This window comes from Poeciliopsis prolifica, unplaced genomic scaffold (assembly GCF_027474105.1).
Source record: "Poeciliopsis prolifica strain line A6 unplaced genomic scaffold, Auburn_PproV2 SCAFFOLD013, whole genome shotgun sequence".
Taxonomy (NCBI): domain Eukaryota; kingdom Metazoa; phylum Chordata; class Actinopteri; order Cyprinodontiformes; family Poeciliidae; genus Poeciliopsis; species Poeciliopsis prolifica.
In genome coordinates, this window is record NW_026562388.1 from 12,365,885 (window position 1) to 12,379,684 (window position 13,800).

General features: G+C 41.3%; 1 protein-coding gene across 4 annotated transcripts in view; it reads left to right on the forward strand.

Annotated features, from left to right (window-relative positions):
• kif26ab (kinesin family member 26Ab) overlaps window positions 1–13,800 on the forward strand; it is a 79,453-nt gene that overhangs the window by 46,515 nt on the left and 19,138 nt on the right. Inside the window, exon 1 of one of the 4 annotated variants that reach the window (XM_055038388.1) lies at window positions 12,448–13,192. The exons of the other annotated variants lie outside the window; for them this stretch is intronic. Coding sequence (XP_054894363.1) covers window positions 13,173–13,192 — 20 coding nt within the window. The 5' untranslated portion in view covers window positions 12,448–13,172. Of the gene's footprint in view, window positions 1–12,447; window positions 13,193–13,800 lie in introns of those variants that run through there. 4 annotated transcript variants of the gene reach the window in all.

Sequence of the window (13,800 nt, forward strand, 5' to 3'; positions counted from 1 at the left end):
TCCCAATCTATCTTTCTTTGTGTGTCACACTCTTTTTTTTTTTCTTCTTTTCGCTCTGGAATGTGCAGTTTTGTGCTGCTGGAGTTGGACTCTGTGCTCCCTCGAGGTGAGGGGCTAATAGTTTTGTTGTCAAGCTGCGACGAGATGGATTCCTCCACCAAGAGAGATGGAGTGTAAGCACACTGTACGGTATGTAGCTGTATTACATACAGCAGAAATCAGGGCTCTATTTTTTTTTAGGAAACGGCCACAATGGGGCAGAAGATGTTAGTACTGTGTGCACCTCTGGAGACTGACAAATGAGTATTGACTTATATCAATCTGTTGAATCTGAGCAACATATGCCCACAGCGGCAAGTGGCTCATCAGACGTTTTGAGTAGGAATAGGGATGGTTGAGCTGGTATTTGTCTTTGTTTGCTGATGGATAAAACACCAGCTGGTTTTTTTTCCTGTCATAATCAGGCTGATGGGACTAATGGTTCCTTCTGTGTGGCAGTTAACATTGGCTGCACCAGCTGAGGCAACAAAAATGTTGGAACCTGCAGAAAATGCCAGGTGTGAATTCATCCAAGACCTGTCAGGTTTTGTCAAGGCTGAGGTGTTGATGAAGGTTGAGCTCGGCCTTGCAGCCTAAGAGATCTGCACTTTTTCATTCACCTGCATGCAGTGAAAAGTTGCATCACTGGTTCTAAATCATACTGTACTGTAAGTCTGAAGGTGCCAATGTTTTTAGCGACGGCTACAGATTAAGTCTTTACACAGAGTCAAGAACATGGAAATGACTAAAATTTAGTCACTATATTGTTTTTGAAGAGTGGGCAGAAATATTTGTATTTTCAGATTTTTTTTATTTATTTAAAGTCTAAATGTGTAAATTATCTGAAAAATAATTGAATGTTATCATGAGAAATCTCTAGAATCCTGATTACAATGTTGAGTCTTTGGATGGAAAAGATCACGTTAGTCTTGGGTCATACCTGTATAAACTGTACGCAGCAGAAAAGTGCATGTTGAATATTTCATGAGAGATTTTGATATGAATTCTGTGTTCATTCACAGGAAAGGGAGGGAAACTCTCAGGATCTGTGTTGATTGACAACAGGTTGTGGATAGTTTGTTTTAGAAATGTGAAATAGTTGGAAATTTCTATTGAGCATCTTTGATTTAAAAGACTTCTTTCAAAAGTGTGTCTCCTGGTGATGAGTTGGGCTCTGTTATGACTGGCAGATCAGGATCACTTGTCCCTAACATTATAAAAAGCTACAGAAATTGGAAAGGAAGAATAGCAGAAGTTTTATCATGCTGTTAACAGAGGGATATTTTGTCCCAGTTCCCTTGTTCCACTAAGTAAATCCCCTGAGTCAGGAAGTGTGTCTGGCCGACTCACATTGCCTGAAGCGGTCAGTGAATGTGGGGATGACAAACAAAGAGCTGAAGTGCTGACACAAGCCTTTGCACTCACCCTGGGTCCACATGTGTTGAGCCCTGTGGGGAGCAGGGAAAGCACTGCTGTCTAAACCTGACAGTTTCGTTTCACAAAGAGAAATTAGTGGCAGAGGTTTATTTTCTGTTGAGATTAGAGATGCATTGATCAGAGTTTTGTGGCCATATCCAGTAACCAGCTTTATTAGGCTACAACCAACTGTTATGATTCTGTTTTCTCTTTAAGCAATTTTAAAAAAAGGATCAAACAATTGATTTTTACCTTCCTGCCAGATAAAAGATGGTGATAATTTTGAGCTTAGCATCTTATTAGCAAGTAGCAAGGTTAGTGAATCTAGCATAAATAAACCAGTTGTCTTTGTGTGCATGAGAATGTAAATACTTATCTGAACTCTTAAGATATGCTAAAATATAGCAATATTTCCACAGACATGTTTCTATAAGACTAAAACCTAAAAAGGATAAAACAAAACAACTTTGCTGCACTCCATTCAGCCTTCCTGTTATCTGCTGAAAGGCTTGCTCTCACACGCAACCTGAACTTTTACATTCTGTGTTTCCTCTTTGTTCATTTTTTAAGTGCATCACTAATACTAAAAATAGTTTAAAAATCTTCACAAACACCAGTCTCCAGACAAAAAATGTGGTTGTCAGCATAATGTGGCAGAACTTGGATACAATACATTAACTGATGGTAAACTGATCTTATCTAAATACAGTTAACTTATAAAGTTTGTTATATATAAGATATTTCAGTTTTCAGTTGAGTTTTTATTTGATTCAAGGCACCAACATAATTCAATCTATTGTAGGTATGTCACTTGACACAGAACTGCCTTTGTCAGTGAGGACTGTGGTGACAACAGTAAAAAAGGCTAAATTGTGTGCGATTAGTTGCATGTGGGCAGGAGAGGCCGTGCCCTGAACATCAATCCCTTTCGGCTCAGTTTGCCTGCCCACGTCGAACATTCCCTGTCTAACTGGATAACAGCCCTGATGGCTACCCACTGGGCTTCATGATCAGTACATTAGTGTGTAGTTATCATGAGTATTTCTCTTACTCCCATCCCGTAGAATGGGTATTATGTGTCATGACTGTGGGGGCTCAAGGATGCCATCGAAACCTCTTTAGTGCCCCTCAGTGAAAGGTGTCATGCAAATGGAGTCTATTATCTCTGTCATTAGGAGTAGTTGCTCTGACAGTGTAAGAGTGAGAAAAGAAAGAGTGGCAGATAAAGTGTGCTGTGGAAGTTTATCACCTTATTGTGGGCAGTTGTGGAAAAGAGGCTCATAATCTCTTGTGAGCTTCCTTTATGTGCTACAATCTAGATAAACAAAGGTGTCTCCTGCTGGGGCGTCTCAGGCATCACTGCTCCTCAGTACTCAGCTGTGCCATACCCTTCCTGTCAATAGGAACAACTAATATCTGCCTAATCACCAGTTGCAAGTTGATTTCCCCAAACACATGTGCTTTATTTTTCGAGAGATGCACATTTGCAGGACCTTATTCTGCAGAATGTTAACTGGTTGGACTGGTCTTTTGATAGTCAGGCGCTATGATTACCGCTGTGGGTTGGTGATTGTTAGGACAGACGATTTAGCTTTTGTCTTATCATCCCCCAAAGCCAGACCGTTTAATTGTGATTGTTTCTTTTTTAATCTCCATCTATTGCTGGTGTTGCTGGAGAAGAGCTGAAACAGGCAACTGTGGGGGACTCAAACTAAGAAATTGTTGGACTAATGAGGCTGCTGCATCACACATTGTTGTGTTGACATATATTATTATCTGGGAATGTACAAATTAACCTTTGACCTCTCTCTAAATTAATGTAATTAATAAAATTTGAGGTACAGAGACAGAGGAAACATAGTGATAAATGCAAATTTTATTGTGCACATTGCACATCTTAGAAGGGAAATGCAAAAATATGTTTTTGTGTCTCTCAATGTTTCGACATCTTGCCATAAAATTTAAAGATTCAAAGGGAGTTTATCCCTGATGTTTGTGTCACCACATGCATTGTCTTGAACAGAAAGGATTATTCCCTGCAATCGGTTCATGACCTTGTATGTGAGAACTAGCTGCAGAGATTATTAAAATCTCTTTCTGCACATACACCAGTTGCAGCTCCATGTGTTTATCACACTGGTAGAGGATGAACTGCTTGATTTGAATGAGACATCTGCAAACACATTTCTTCAAGATCAGGATTACTTTAGGTCTGGGCACCTTAATGCTTGAAATCTCTATGTATTTTTACTGCTGGTATTGAGGTTATCATACCATGAGAATTTAATAACACTCCATTCCATTGATTCCACCTTGCGTTTATTGAACCCTGACACCCAAATACTTACTACCATCCTTTATGTAGACCCATCTTTTTTCATGCAGCACACCTGCACCTACTATCACGGCTATCAGCACTACAGTACAGTTTGTTTCAATCAAACCTCTGTCTAGTTTTCATTCAGCCTGTTGGATAGATAAAAGATTAAGAGCAGGTGTTGAAAATCCCCTCCCCCAACGCGTTCTGTCTGTCCCGTCAGTGTACTGATTAATCACCCCCAAATGTTCTTAGCTGCCTGTGGGCCTGTTTGTTCTGATAGCCTCTGTGCGAAGAAGTGCAAATAAATAATCGCTTGGTGTCTTCCGCTGGCAGAAAGTGATTAATGAAGCGGGGAAGTGGAGCAGAAGTAAGCTGACTTTTACCTCTTTGCCTGTCAATCCTGTGCTCATCAAGGTCTTAAGTTGTGTTATGAATTAAATTACAGGACAATATATCTGATTGAAAAATTGTCTCATGTGAATCACCCTCTCAAGTCTTTTGTCTGCAATATCCTGCTTCCAGTTGATGTTGTTTCAAGACAGGAAACATCATTCAGCCTGTGATGACTTGAGGTGAGTGCCAAGACATTTTTTGTGTGCCCTGAGTAAAACCGCCTGAGGTCCTAGGGAGGTTTCTGTGGGAAGATGTGGGTGGGATGATGGGAAAACTGGAGTTCAACATGTGTGTGAAGGATGTGAAACCTCCCTGCAGCCGTGGAGAGGAGTGTACAGCAGAATACCAGGAGCAAAGTCTCAGGAGTACCGATAAAATGCAAAAACAAACAAACAAAAAATAACCGGAAAAATGAAAGCAGCTGTTAATCTTCGTCAGCATGCCAGAGGTGGGGAGTCTGGCGTCTGTGAAGATGGCAGGAGCATATCTTCATCGTCACGTGTCACCTATCAGCTGAAAAGCATATTTACCTCCAAAATTTTCACTTTCAACTGCTGGAAAAAAAATTGAGGCAACAGCTGAATATTTCAGTGCTGCACGTTGTCTGTCGCTGCAAATCTTCACTCACACTTCTGCCTTCTGTTGAAAATAGCCATTGGTTCTTTTCCTCTATAGATTCAAAATTTGTAAGTTTATCTCATCGACATAAAAAAGGTCCTGCCAAGTCAAAGCCCAGTGATTTGTTTAATCCTTCGTGGCCAGTTAAGGCCACATTAGGGAAGATGAGATCCTGAATGCTGGAAAGAACAATAAAGTGAATGGTGAATGGAATTATACCCACATATTTCCTTCCTGTGCTTGTCTTAAGCCATCCTTAAGCCCCCTTTTGGCGAGACGTCTTAATGGCTTTTCAGTGTGGGAATGTGACAGATAAGTGGGTGTGTGATGGACTCAATGGGTGCAGGGTGTGTAGAGATGCAGTCAATTTCAGGAAAGAAGTTTAAAAAATTACCTCATTTCTAGGCAATTATGGACCATTGTATTTTCTTATCCATCAGCTTTTCTAGCACAGACACATGGCTCTGATTTTAAAAGCAAACATATGTTTGCAGTTCAAGATCTGCATTCAGAGCTTATGCCTTATTTATCCACAATGCTCAATGTATTTTGCAAAGATTTTATGAGACATGCCAACACAGTGCAAATTTGTGTACGTGGTCTTCTCACCTCATAATTACCATCTTCCCACAGCAAGATGCTGCCACCTCCACGTCTCACCTGGAGATGGTGTGTAGGGTACTGTACACACCACAGCACTTTGCTGAGACCTTCACAGAACACTCAAATTTATCCCAAGAATAAATAACACACAACTGAACTAGATTTACTAATTAAGTCTAGTTCAGTTGGTGACTGCTAAATTGCACTATATTTAGGGGATTCAGAGTACAGAGCATTATAGCCAAAGGTACACACATATATGCTCCTTTGTTTTGGACTACGACATAAAATGGCTCAGAAATATATCCAAGCCTGGGAATTTAACATGGTAAAAGCAAAGTGGTGTGAATATGGTTGTTGTACGTATCATGTTGCCAGGGTACTTTACATCCAAATATGTACAAAATACACTAAGCTGTTGCTACTTGCCAATGCTTGCATTTCTGTTTACACTGATATACTGTAGCACCAAACCAGACTTTCTTGAATATTGATGAGTTTTTTCACTTTTTGTCACCAACTGTTCCATTTATTCTTGGCCGACTGGGGATTCCCATCTCTGGGAATAAAGCAATTCCAAGCTGGCTGTGGCATAGTCCCAGCAATCATTTTTTTCTCTCCCCGGTTTTCTTCTCAGGCAGAAAATGATTTACCTCCTCGTGGACAGCGCTTCATTGGCACAGAGCCAGGCTCACTGATCGAAGAGAGGACTTGGTTTTACACCCTGCTGCTTCCTTTCATGCTGTCTTATTCGGTTTCCTCTGCATCTTTCTCTTAATGTCCGTTCCCCCTAATTCATTTTTTAATCCCAGCTGTACGTTTGCACTGCCTACTTCAACGTTTATCAGTGACAGCCCCTTCCTTCCCATTTGTTTCTAATGATCCCCTGCTATTCAAGCTATTCTCCAGAGGATGCACTAATGTCCCGTTTTCCACCTCAGTCCACAGTCACCTTTGAAAGTCAGACTGTGACAGAACAGGTTTACAACCCGCTGGCAAAAATAGGAATTTTATTTGCAGGGTTTTGCTGTTTTATTCTGATAGCAGCGCTTCTTGATGATGCAAAGTGATTCAGATACGACAAGTCAGTTGCAGACGGCAATGCCAGTCTTTGTTGGGAATCTTTTCTTATGTGACAACACATTGTATTCACAGATGTTACATGAATGCATTTGGCCTTACCTAATTGGCTAGAGACTGGTGCAGCAAAGATGTGTGAGCAGCCTTGGGCTGTCAGCAGTCGGCACACAAATAATGTGCCATTTGATTCTCCGTGTGCAAGGTCAGACACTGTGCAGGGACAAAAGGCTTGCTGAACACCTTGTTGAAACAAAGAACATTTCCAGAAGGCTTTGGTCCAACATGCTTGGAACACACCAGGCCGGATATTGCTCAGCAAAATGGACATCCCATTTATTGGTGTCTAGTTTTGTTGGGATGCGTTTATCTATTTCTAAGGATTTATAGGAAGACCGTTCATCTTAGCCTGTAGCTGTCTGTGTATTTCCTGTAAAAGGTTCCTGACACAGAAGAGAAGAATCTTCAGACTGCAGCTACAACTGCAAACAGCAGAAAGTGAGCTTGCAGTCATTTAAAAGCTACAGATATTTTGGACTGATAAGACTCAACAGAGAGCCAGAGAAGCTTGCCAAAAAAAAAAAAAAAGAGGAAACAGATTTTTTTTTTTCTAAATGTCTGGAAAGATCTCTGATTTGGCCAAAGCTAATCTGTATCTGAATGATAAGAAAACCCCAGTGAACGGAGTGAGAATCTGTTCCAGCATCTCCCAGTAGTAGCCTTTGTGGATTTTTTTTCTGTTTTTGAGAAGGGATTGCACTTTTTTTCTTCAATTATCTTTTTTTAGCCACATTCCAAGATTAATCTGGGTTTTTGCAAGGCTGAAGCACCAGACAGTTGTTTCGAGCATTTTAGGATAGGAAAGAGGACGTGAGAAAAAACTAAATGAATGTTTACACCAAGAGCCCCTTGATTGCAGGGAGATTTTAGAAAAGAGATGGGCTCATTACCTGACTAAACGTCTGAGCCACACAAGAGGACAAGATTAGCTTTGTCATGCACTAGACAGCCAGTCCCTTTGGTATCACCCCTTTTAAAGCTAATGTGTAACATAGATGTGCATATTTAATTAGTTCTTTAATGAATAAAGACCTAAGGTGCGCTCTGAGACAGGTACCAAAAGAACAGCTTTTAGTGCCACTATAATTTAAATTCAGTTCCAGTCAGACTTCTTCATGACTGTCATTTTAATGTCTTTTAATTTCTAACGATGCCCTCGCACTACTCCTGCTTTGGGATATAATACAACAAAGACAACATAAATGAATCACAATAATCAATTGTGATTCTTGTGTATGATGAGTGAAAACCTAATCTGACCAAACAATCAACCTCTGATAGAAAATGCATTTGGATATTTCAGAAAAATCCATAAAAAATTAAGTTTATTATATGATGGAAGATGCAGGAACACAGTCTACAGTGAAGAGAGTTTAAAATTAAAATAATATGTATTGAGAGGCTGCCTGTTCCAAAATTGCACCCTGTTTCATCGTTCCAGCATTCAGACTTTAGTTTGAATCCTTCACTCTCTCCTCACTGGCTCTTTCTGTTTGCCTGATGTTTATTAAGCTCTGTTCAATCCTTGGCTCCTTGTTTGTTTCTCCCTGTTTTTTGTAAGTTGTTTTGAGTTCTTCATTAAATCTTTTTTGTCTTACATTTTGGTCAAACTTCTTACACTATTTTTCTTAGACTATTTTTAGATGTAGTTACTTATATGTACAAATTTGAGAAATCCTCTGTGAAATTCTGACTATTTTCTTACTTCACTAAGTTTATGTTCTATAACCATAAAAGAATAGAACAAGTTCATTTATTAGACTGATGCAAATCTTGAAAGTAAGAAAGCTAGAAAAGTTTTCTCTCAAAGTAAAAAGCAACGGTTTCTCTCAAGTGGAACAATTGGCGTCCTGGACTTACAAGTAAATCCTCTCTAGAAGGGCTATTTATTCTGCCAGGAGTAGCTGTTAAGTGTATGACATCATCTCCTCTTGTCTGAATTTGTGTGCTCAAAGGCTGATGTCATGGCTGCTTAATTACCCCTAAGGCTCTGTGATAGCTGGATTGGGCCGTAGTGGTGGGGGTGGTGGGGTAATGGGGATCACAGCCAACGAGGGCGATGCAGAGATCCAGATTTACTTTAATCCTCCCCAAATTTGGTAAAGCATAAACCAGTGCAGCGGTGCCTATCTGAACATTAGCGTGGCATGCTCACTTTATCTGAAGTCTGTGTTTCTCTCACAGTTTGGTGATTTATGCTGTTCGCCCACACCTCTGGGGCAGAGAGCCGTTTGATCGTGTGGAGGGCAGCCCATCAACAAGACAGTCAATTTTAGCTCTAGGGAGGTTTGGTAATGATTATCTTTCCATGCAACAAAATAGCGCCCCACCTGATAAAGCAACACAAGTCCAGCTCACTCAGTCGTGACCAACTGCTGATATGGCATTTTGGGTTTGGCATGGAGCAACGCTTTCAAGATGCTGCGCTTTTTGAACAAAAGACATCTCACAAATGCCAGCACTACTGAGACCAGAATAAATGTTCAGTGTTTCTGAGAGTGAATGTGCCTGGCTCTTTGTGCTGTGGTCATTATCATTCATGTATCTCCATTCATGAACAGCAATGCAGGGCTGCTAATCAGCAACAGTGGGAGACTTGCAGACTGTGCAGCGGGAGGGGCAGTCGAGGATGAAGCAATATGATATCATATCCAGTGATCTGATTCCTGCATGAATAGCACAGCAGCCTTATCTTGTGCATGGAGGGAGAATAAAAGCTGGGAATCACAGAAACAAAATGTCAAGAATAGGAAATGCCTCCAACATGTTAATTAGCTGCAGAACGAACCTACCCAAGAAGATATATAGATGGTCAGGGGAACAGAGATAAATTTGCACAATGAAGCTGATGGGTGTGCCAGCAAATTATTCTGTGGGGTAGGGGAATTTCTTCAGCCAGTTTGACAAAGCTTGAAGAAAAAGACTGGGGTGATTATTGACAGCAAGCCAACGTGGAGCTTTGAAAGCTGGAGGCAAACACAGCCCCTCTGTGCTTTTTTTCTCTGGAGTCATTGACCTCCTGCTCCTTGTCCTCTCGCTCTATAGGTGAGGACAAAATCTGTTTTTTCTTCCTCAAGGAAAAAAAAAAGCCACCAGTAGACCTATTCTTTTAAAAAGGTGCTTAATTTTACATCTGTCTTGCTCTGGCTCATTTATATATATTACAGTCATTATCTGTCCCTGAGGTCTGTTCATAAAGGAGACAGTGATTGAGCTGAAAGGCGATCGGGACAGTTCTGACTGTGACTGTTCCTTCTTTTAATGCCCTTGTGATGTATCACATGTGAGAGGACACTAAGGGGAATGGCAGTGGGAATGGGACTAATGAGGCAACTCTGTCAGAGTGACCAATGCCAACGTAGGCTGAGCAGTTAATCAAATCTCCAAACAACCATTAAAACAAAGTAACTGACAAAACAACGTTGTTAATTAAATTTGATGGCCACACTTTGCCTGACTTCTGACTGAGGAGTACCTTGTGAAACTAACAAGGTTGTATCGCTTTAATGTATATCTGCCTTGCATTTCAATGGTCCAGGAAGATACACTGCCTCAGGGAAAATGTACTTCAGACAGAACCTTCCTAAACATTTCACAGCTGAGCTAAGCTGCCAAAATGGTCCTGTATGTTACATAATTCAGCATTTACCCAACTGCTACTTAAATACTGTAGGAATGAAAAAGCAACACATCAGACTAGAAATGGAAGTTATCCACATGGCTATAATCTCATGTAGTTATATGGAAATGTTCAGACTGTCCCATTTTTTAAAAATAAACTTCAACTTGAACAACAGAATAACCTAATCTTAGGCAACATTATGTGTGTACTCTATCTATTCACCTGAGGATTGCTAAAGCTGAAACTATTCAAAGTAGGTCACAATAATTATCTCAACATTTGGGAAGACTCATAAAATATTGGCATTTAATTACCAGAGCATCAATTATGGGAAAGAAAAAAAGGAGATGTTACATCATGGCAAAACCTCAATCCACCTGAACACTGAATGCCACACCCCACATCCCATCAATGTACTCAACACATGCAAATCAATGTGGTTTAGAACTACAGGCACAGATGGCATACTGGGAAGAAGTGTGACAATGCCCTTTTTTTGGATGTGACCTAAAATACAGTTTTTCCTCAAACATTCTTGATAAGCTCATCAGTTTATGTGATGTTAAAATATGATACATTATGGTAGATCTGCATGAAATTTAAATTAGTTGGTGTTTACCCTATTAACACCACCATATAGCTGTTAGTAAAATTATACATGTACATGTAAAACAAATGTTTAAGCTGAGAAGTTTAAACAAGTTGAATGATTTTAAAAGTATTGTCATTGATTGTGTTGGAATACTTTAATATGGTTTTATTTGCACACTTTACAAAAGCAGTGATTTGTTGAGCGACTGCTCATCTTCCTCAGTCATCCTTTAGGTTTTATTGTTTTCCTCAGTTTGAATTTTAGTAATTTATCTTAACCACATATGGATTGAGTTGCCATATGATTGCTGTTTGTGTTAACAAGCAAAGCAAGAGGCGCTGAAGTGATTACATTACTCCTGATTAGATTTGCTTTATTGAGGTAGAAAAAAAAGGCAAAACATGGAATTAAAAAAAAATGGATGAAAATAGGGAAAACTGTTCATGATGTGCAGTAAATGTTTTTTTTCAAACTCAATGGGTAACCATGACAATTAATTGCAATTTATTTCCATAATTGAGCAGCTCTAATATCAACACCAGCATTTTCTTTGAAGAATGCACCAAACCTTTCACTTCTCAAACAATGACACCTCAGCTGATGTAATTTGGACTTGCTGCAGAAAAGCAGAGGGAAGCCTGTTGTTGCATAGACGCCTGTAAAGGTTATGTGATATATCAAACAGCTTCATTATTTATCAGGGATCCTCAGATTTGTATGGAGCTCTGGTTTTATTTTTCCCCTTTTATTCTTTTAAAGTTTAATCCAGCTGAGTTCATATGTGGGGCAGTGTGTCAGTATGAGAGTCAAAGAGAGCTTTGTGCTGAATGTACTTTCATCTGGCTGGTCTCACACCCACTCTGTTTGCCGATGTGTTGTAGTGGGCTCTCTGCAGCCAACGCGGCAGCCTTTCAAACAACTCTTGCTGTATTCGGGGGGCGGGGGACTGAGAGGGCTTACTGGTAAATTGGCAGCCCAGGGAATACAGGGTACTCTAACCCCAGCGCTCACCCACTCACATGCTTTCATTCCCCTTTTTACCCTTGACCATTGACTGTCTGCACTCCCTCTCACTGGCCAGCATAAATCCGCTTTCCTAGAGTGTCAACCGCTCATTGTCTCTTGTCTTCTTCTGTTTCCTCTGCTCTGGTATTCTTACCTTCTCAGAGCTTGTCAATTGAGTCCAAGCATCTCTCATTTGAACAATCCATCTCTCTTAAGTATATCTTGGCTTATCTGCATGTCTCTACTTTTGATTAATAAGACCCTCAGTCCTCTGGCTAATTACATCCTTCAACAATGACAGCGAATCACAAAAGTGCTGGAAGAAAGAAGCACGTGTGCACACTGGGGTTCATGCATGCACGCACTGTAGGCATACTAACCAAATCTGTTTGAAGTGTGGGACCCTAAAAGAAGAGAGGGCTCCTGTATGCATTAAGTATTCATGTGACGTGTTTTGAGGTGCATACATGTGTGTGTATGTGTGCGGGTGTAGGGAGAAAAAGAGTACTGGCAAATTGCGCCGCAAGCACCCAGCAATCGAGCGCTGACACCTCGTCTGGCAGTCGGAGGGAGAAGGGGCTGGGCTGAGGGAAAACGGGGAGAGGGAGAGGAAGGAGGAGGAGGGATTGCATGTGTGTATGTGAGATAGAGAGAGAGAGGGAGGGAAAGAAGGACACGGCAGGACAGCTGCCAGAATTTCTCCGACAGCAGGAGAAGGACCAAGAGGTGGAACAAGAGCAGGAATTCTCCTTCTTCTCTCAAAGCCGAGTCAGGAGTGGAGAATCCCTTCCAATCCTCCTGGCTGTGGGGAAGACCGTCGGGATGTACAGCCGCACTCAGCAGACAGAGCGTGCAGGATTAACTCCATGACAGGAAACAGTGCAGCTTGTGGCAGAGAAGACTTGGATGAAGAAACAGAGAGGGGAACTGAACTGCTTCAAGCGGTGTTTTTTAAGACCGTGAAGTGGTGCAGAACTTTTTCACGTGGGAGAGAGTTGGAGATGATTTTTTAGACGGGTGCTCCACCTCTTGCTTCCTCTTTGGAAACTCTGGATTCCACGCACCTCTCTCACCGTTGCACCTTTCCTACTTTTCCTTGCAGAGTGGCCATCCCTCATCTCTGCCCCACCTGCCGCTTGTTCCTCTTAGTTACTATGACGCCCACGCCTCTCCCCGATCGTCCTCCCTCCACCCCCCTGGCGTCTTACAAACCTCTGTGAAATCAAGCGGAACCTCAATGATTGCGATCGGAGTAGGAAGGAGCCCCGTGCCCTGACTAGTGAGCAACCCCCTCCTCCTCGCCGTGTTCTTGGCGACTGCGCTGGCGTAGCAAATGTGCAAATAATGGAGAACAGTGACAGCACAGACACGGAGCTCAAAGTTGATCTGAATCAGTTGTCTGTTTTTTGACTATGAGCATAAACTAGATGATGGATTGGAAAGAGCTGTAAGTACATCACTGCAGCACATTCTTACTGGTGCATGTTAAACAAATGTTAATAAACATATTTTGAAAAGAAAATTGAGAGATCTCAGATATTGGTTTACTCAGTGTGACATTCTGCTTTGAGAGTTGGAGCAAGTTGTGTGTGGAAACAGCTTTACTTGCATGGAGATTGAGAGTGAACAGGTGGATAAGCTGTTGTGGGCTGATGAAATCTGAGCCACTTCTCGCCACCTTTTCCCTGTTCACAGTTGGGTAAGGCGAAGAGAGGCAAAGATAGGAAGAAGGGAGAGCCAGAGAGGGAAAGAAGTGGTTAATTAATCTCAAAATGTGGATGTGAATCTGTCTCTGGTTTCATTCATGAGCACACCTGCGCACTGACTGTCATTGTGCAGCAGCAATTAAACTTCAAGGTTACCATCTCAGCTTTGGGATGTAACCACCCCTCTGTGGTTAGGACAGTTACAAATCATTTTGGTGCCCTTTTTCCTGTACAGTGTCTTAGGCTCACATTTGATTTATTCTGCTGCTGGAAGAGAAACGACAGAATGGGGCGAGAGAGACAGACGGATGGGCTTCTCTTGAATGAATGTGTCGCAGAAACCTCCCAC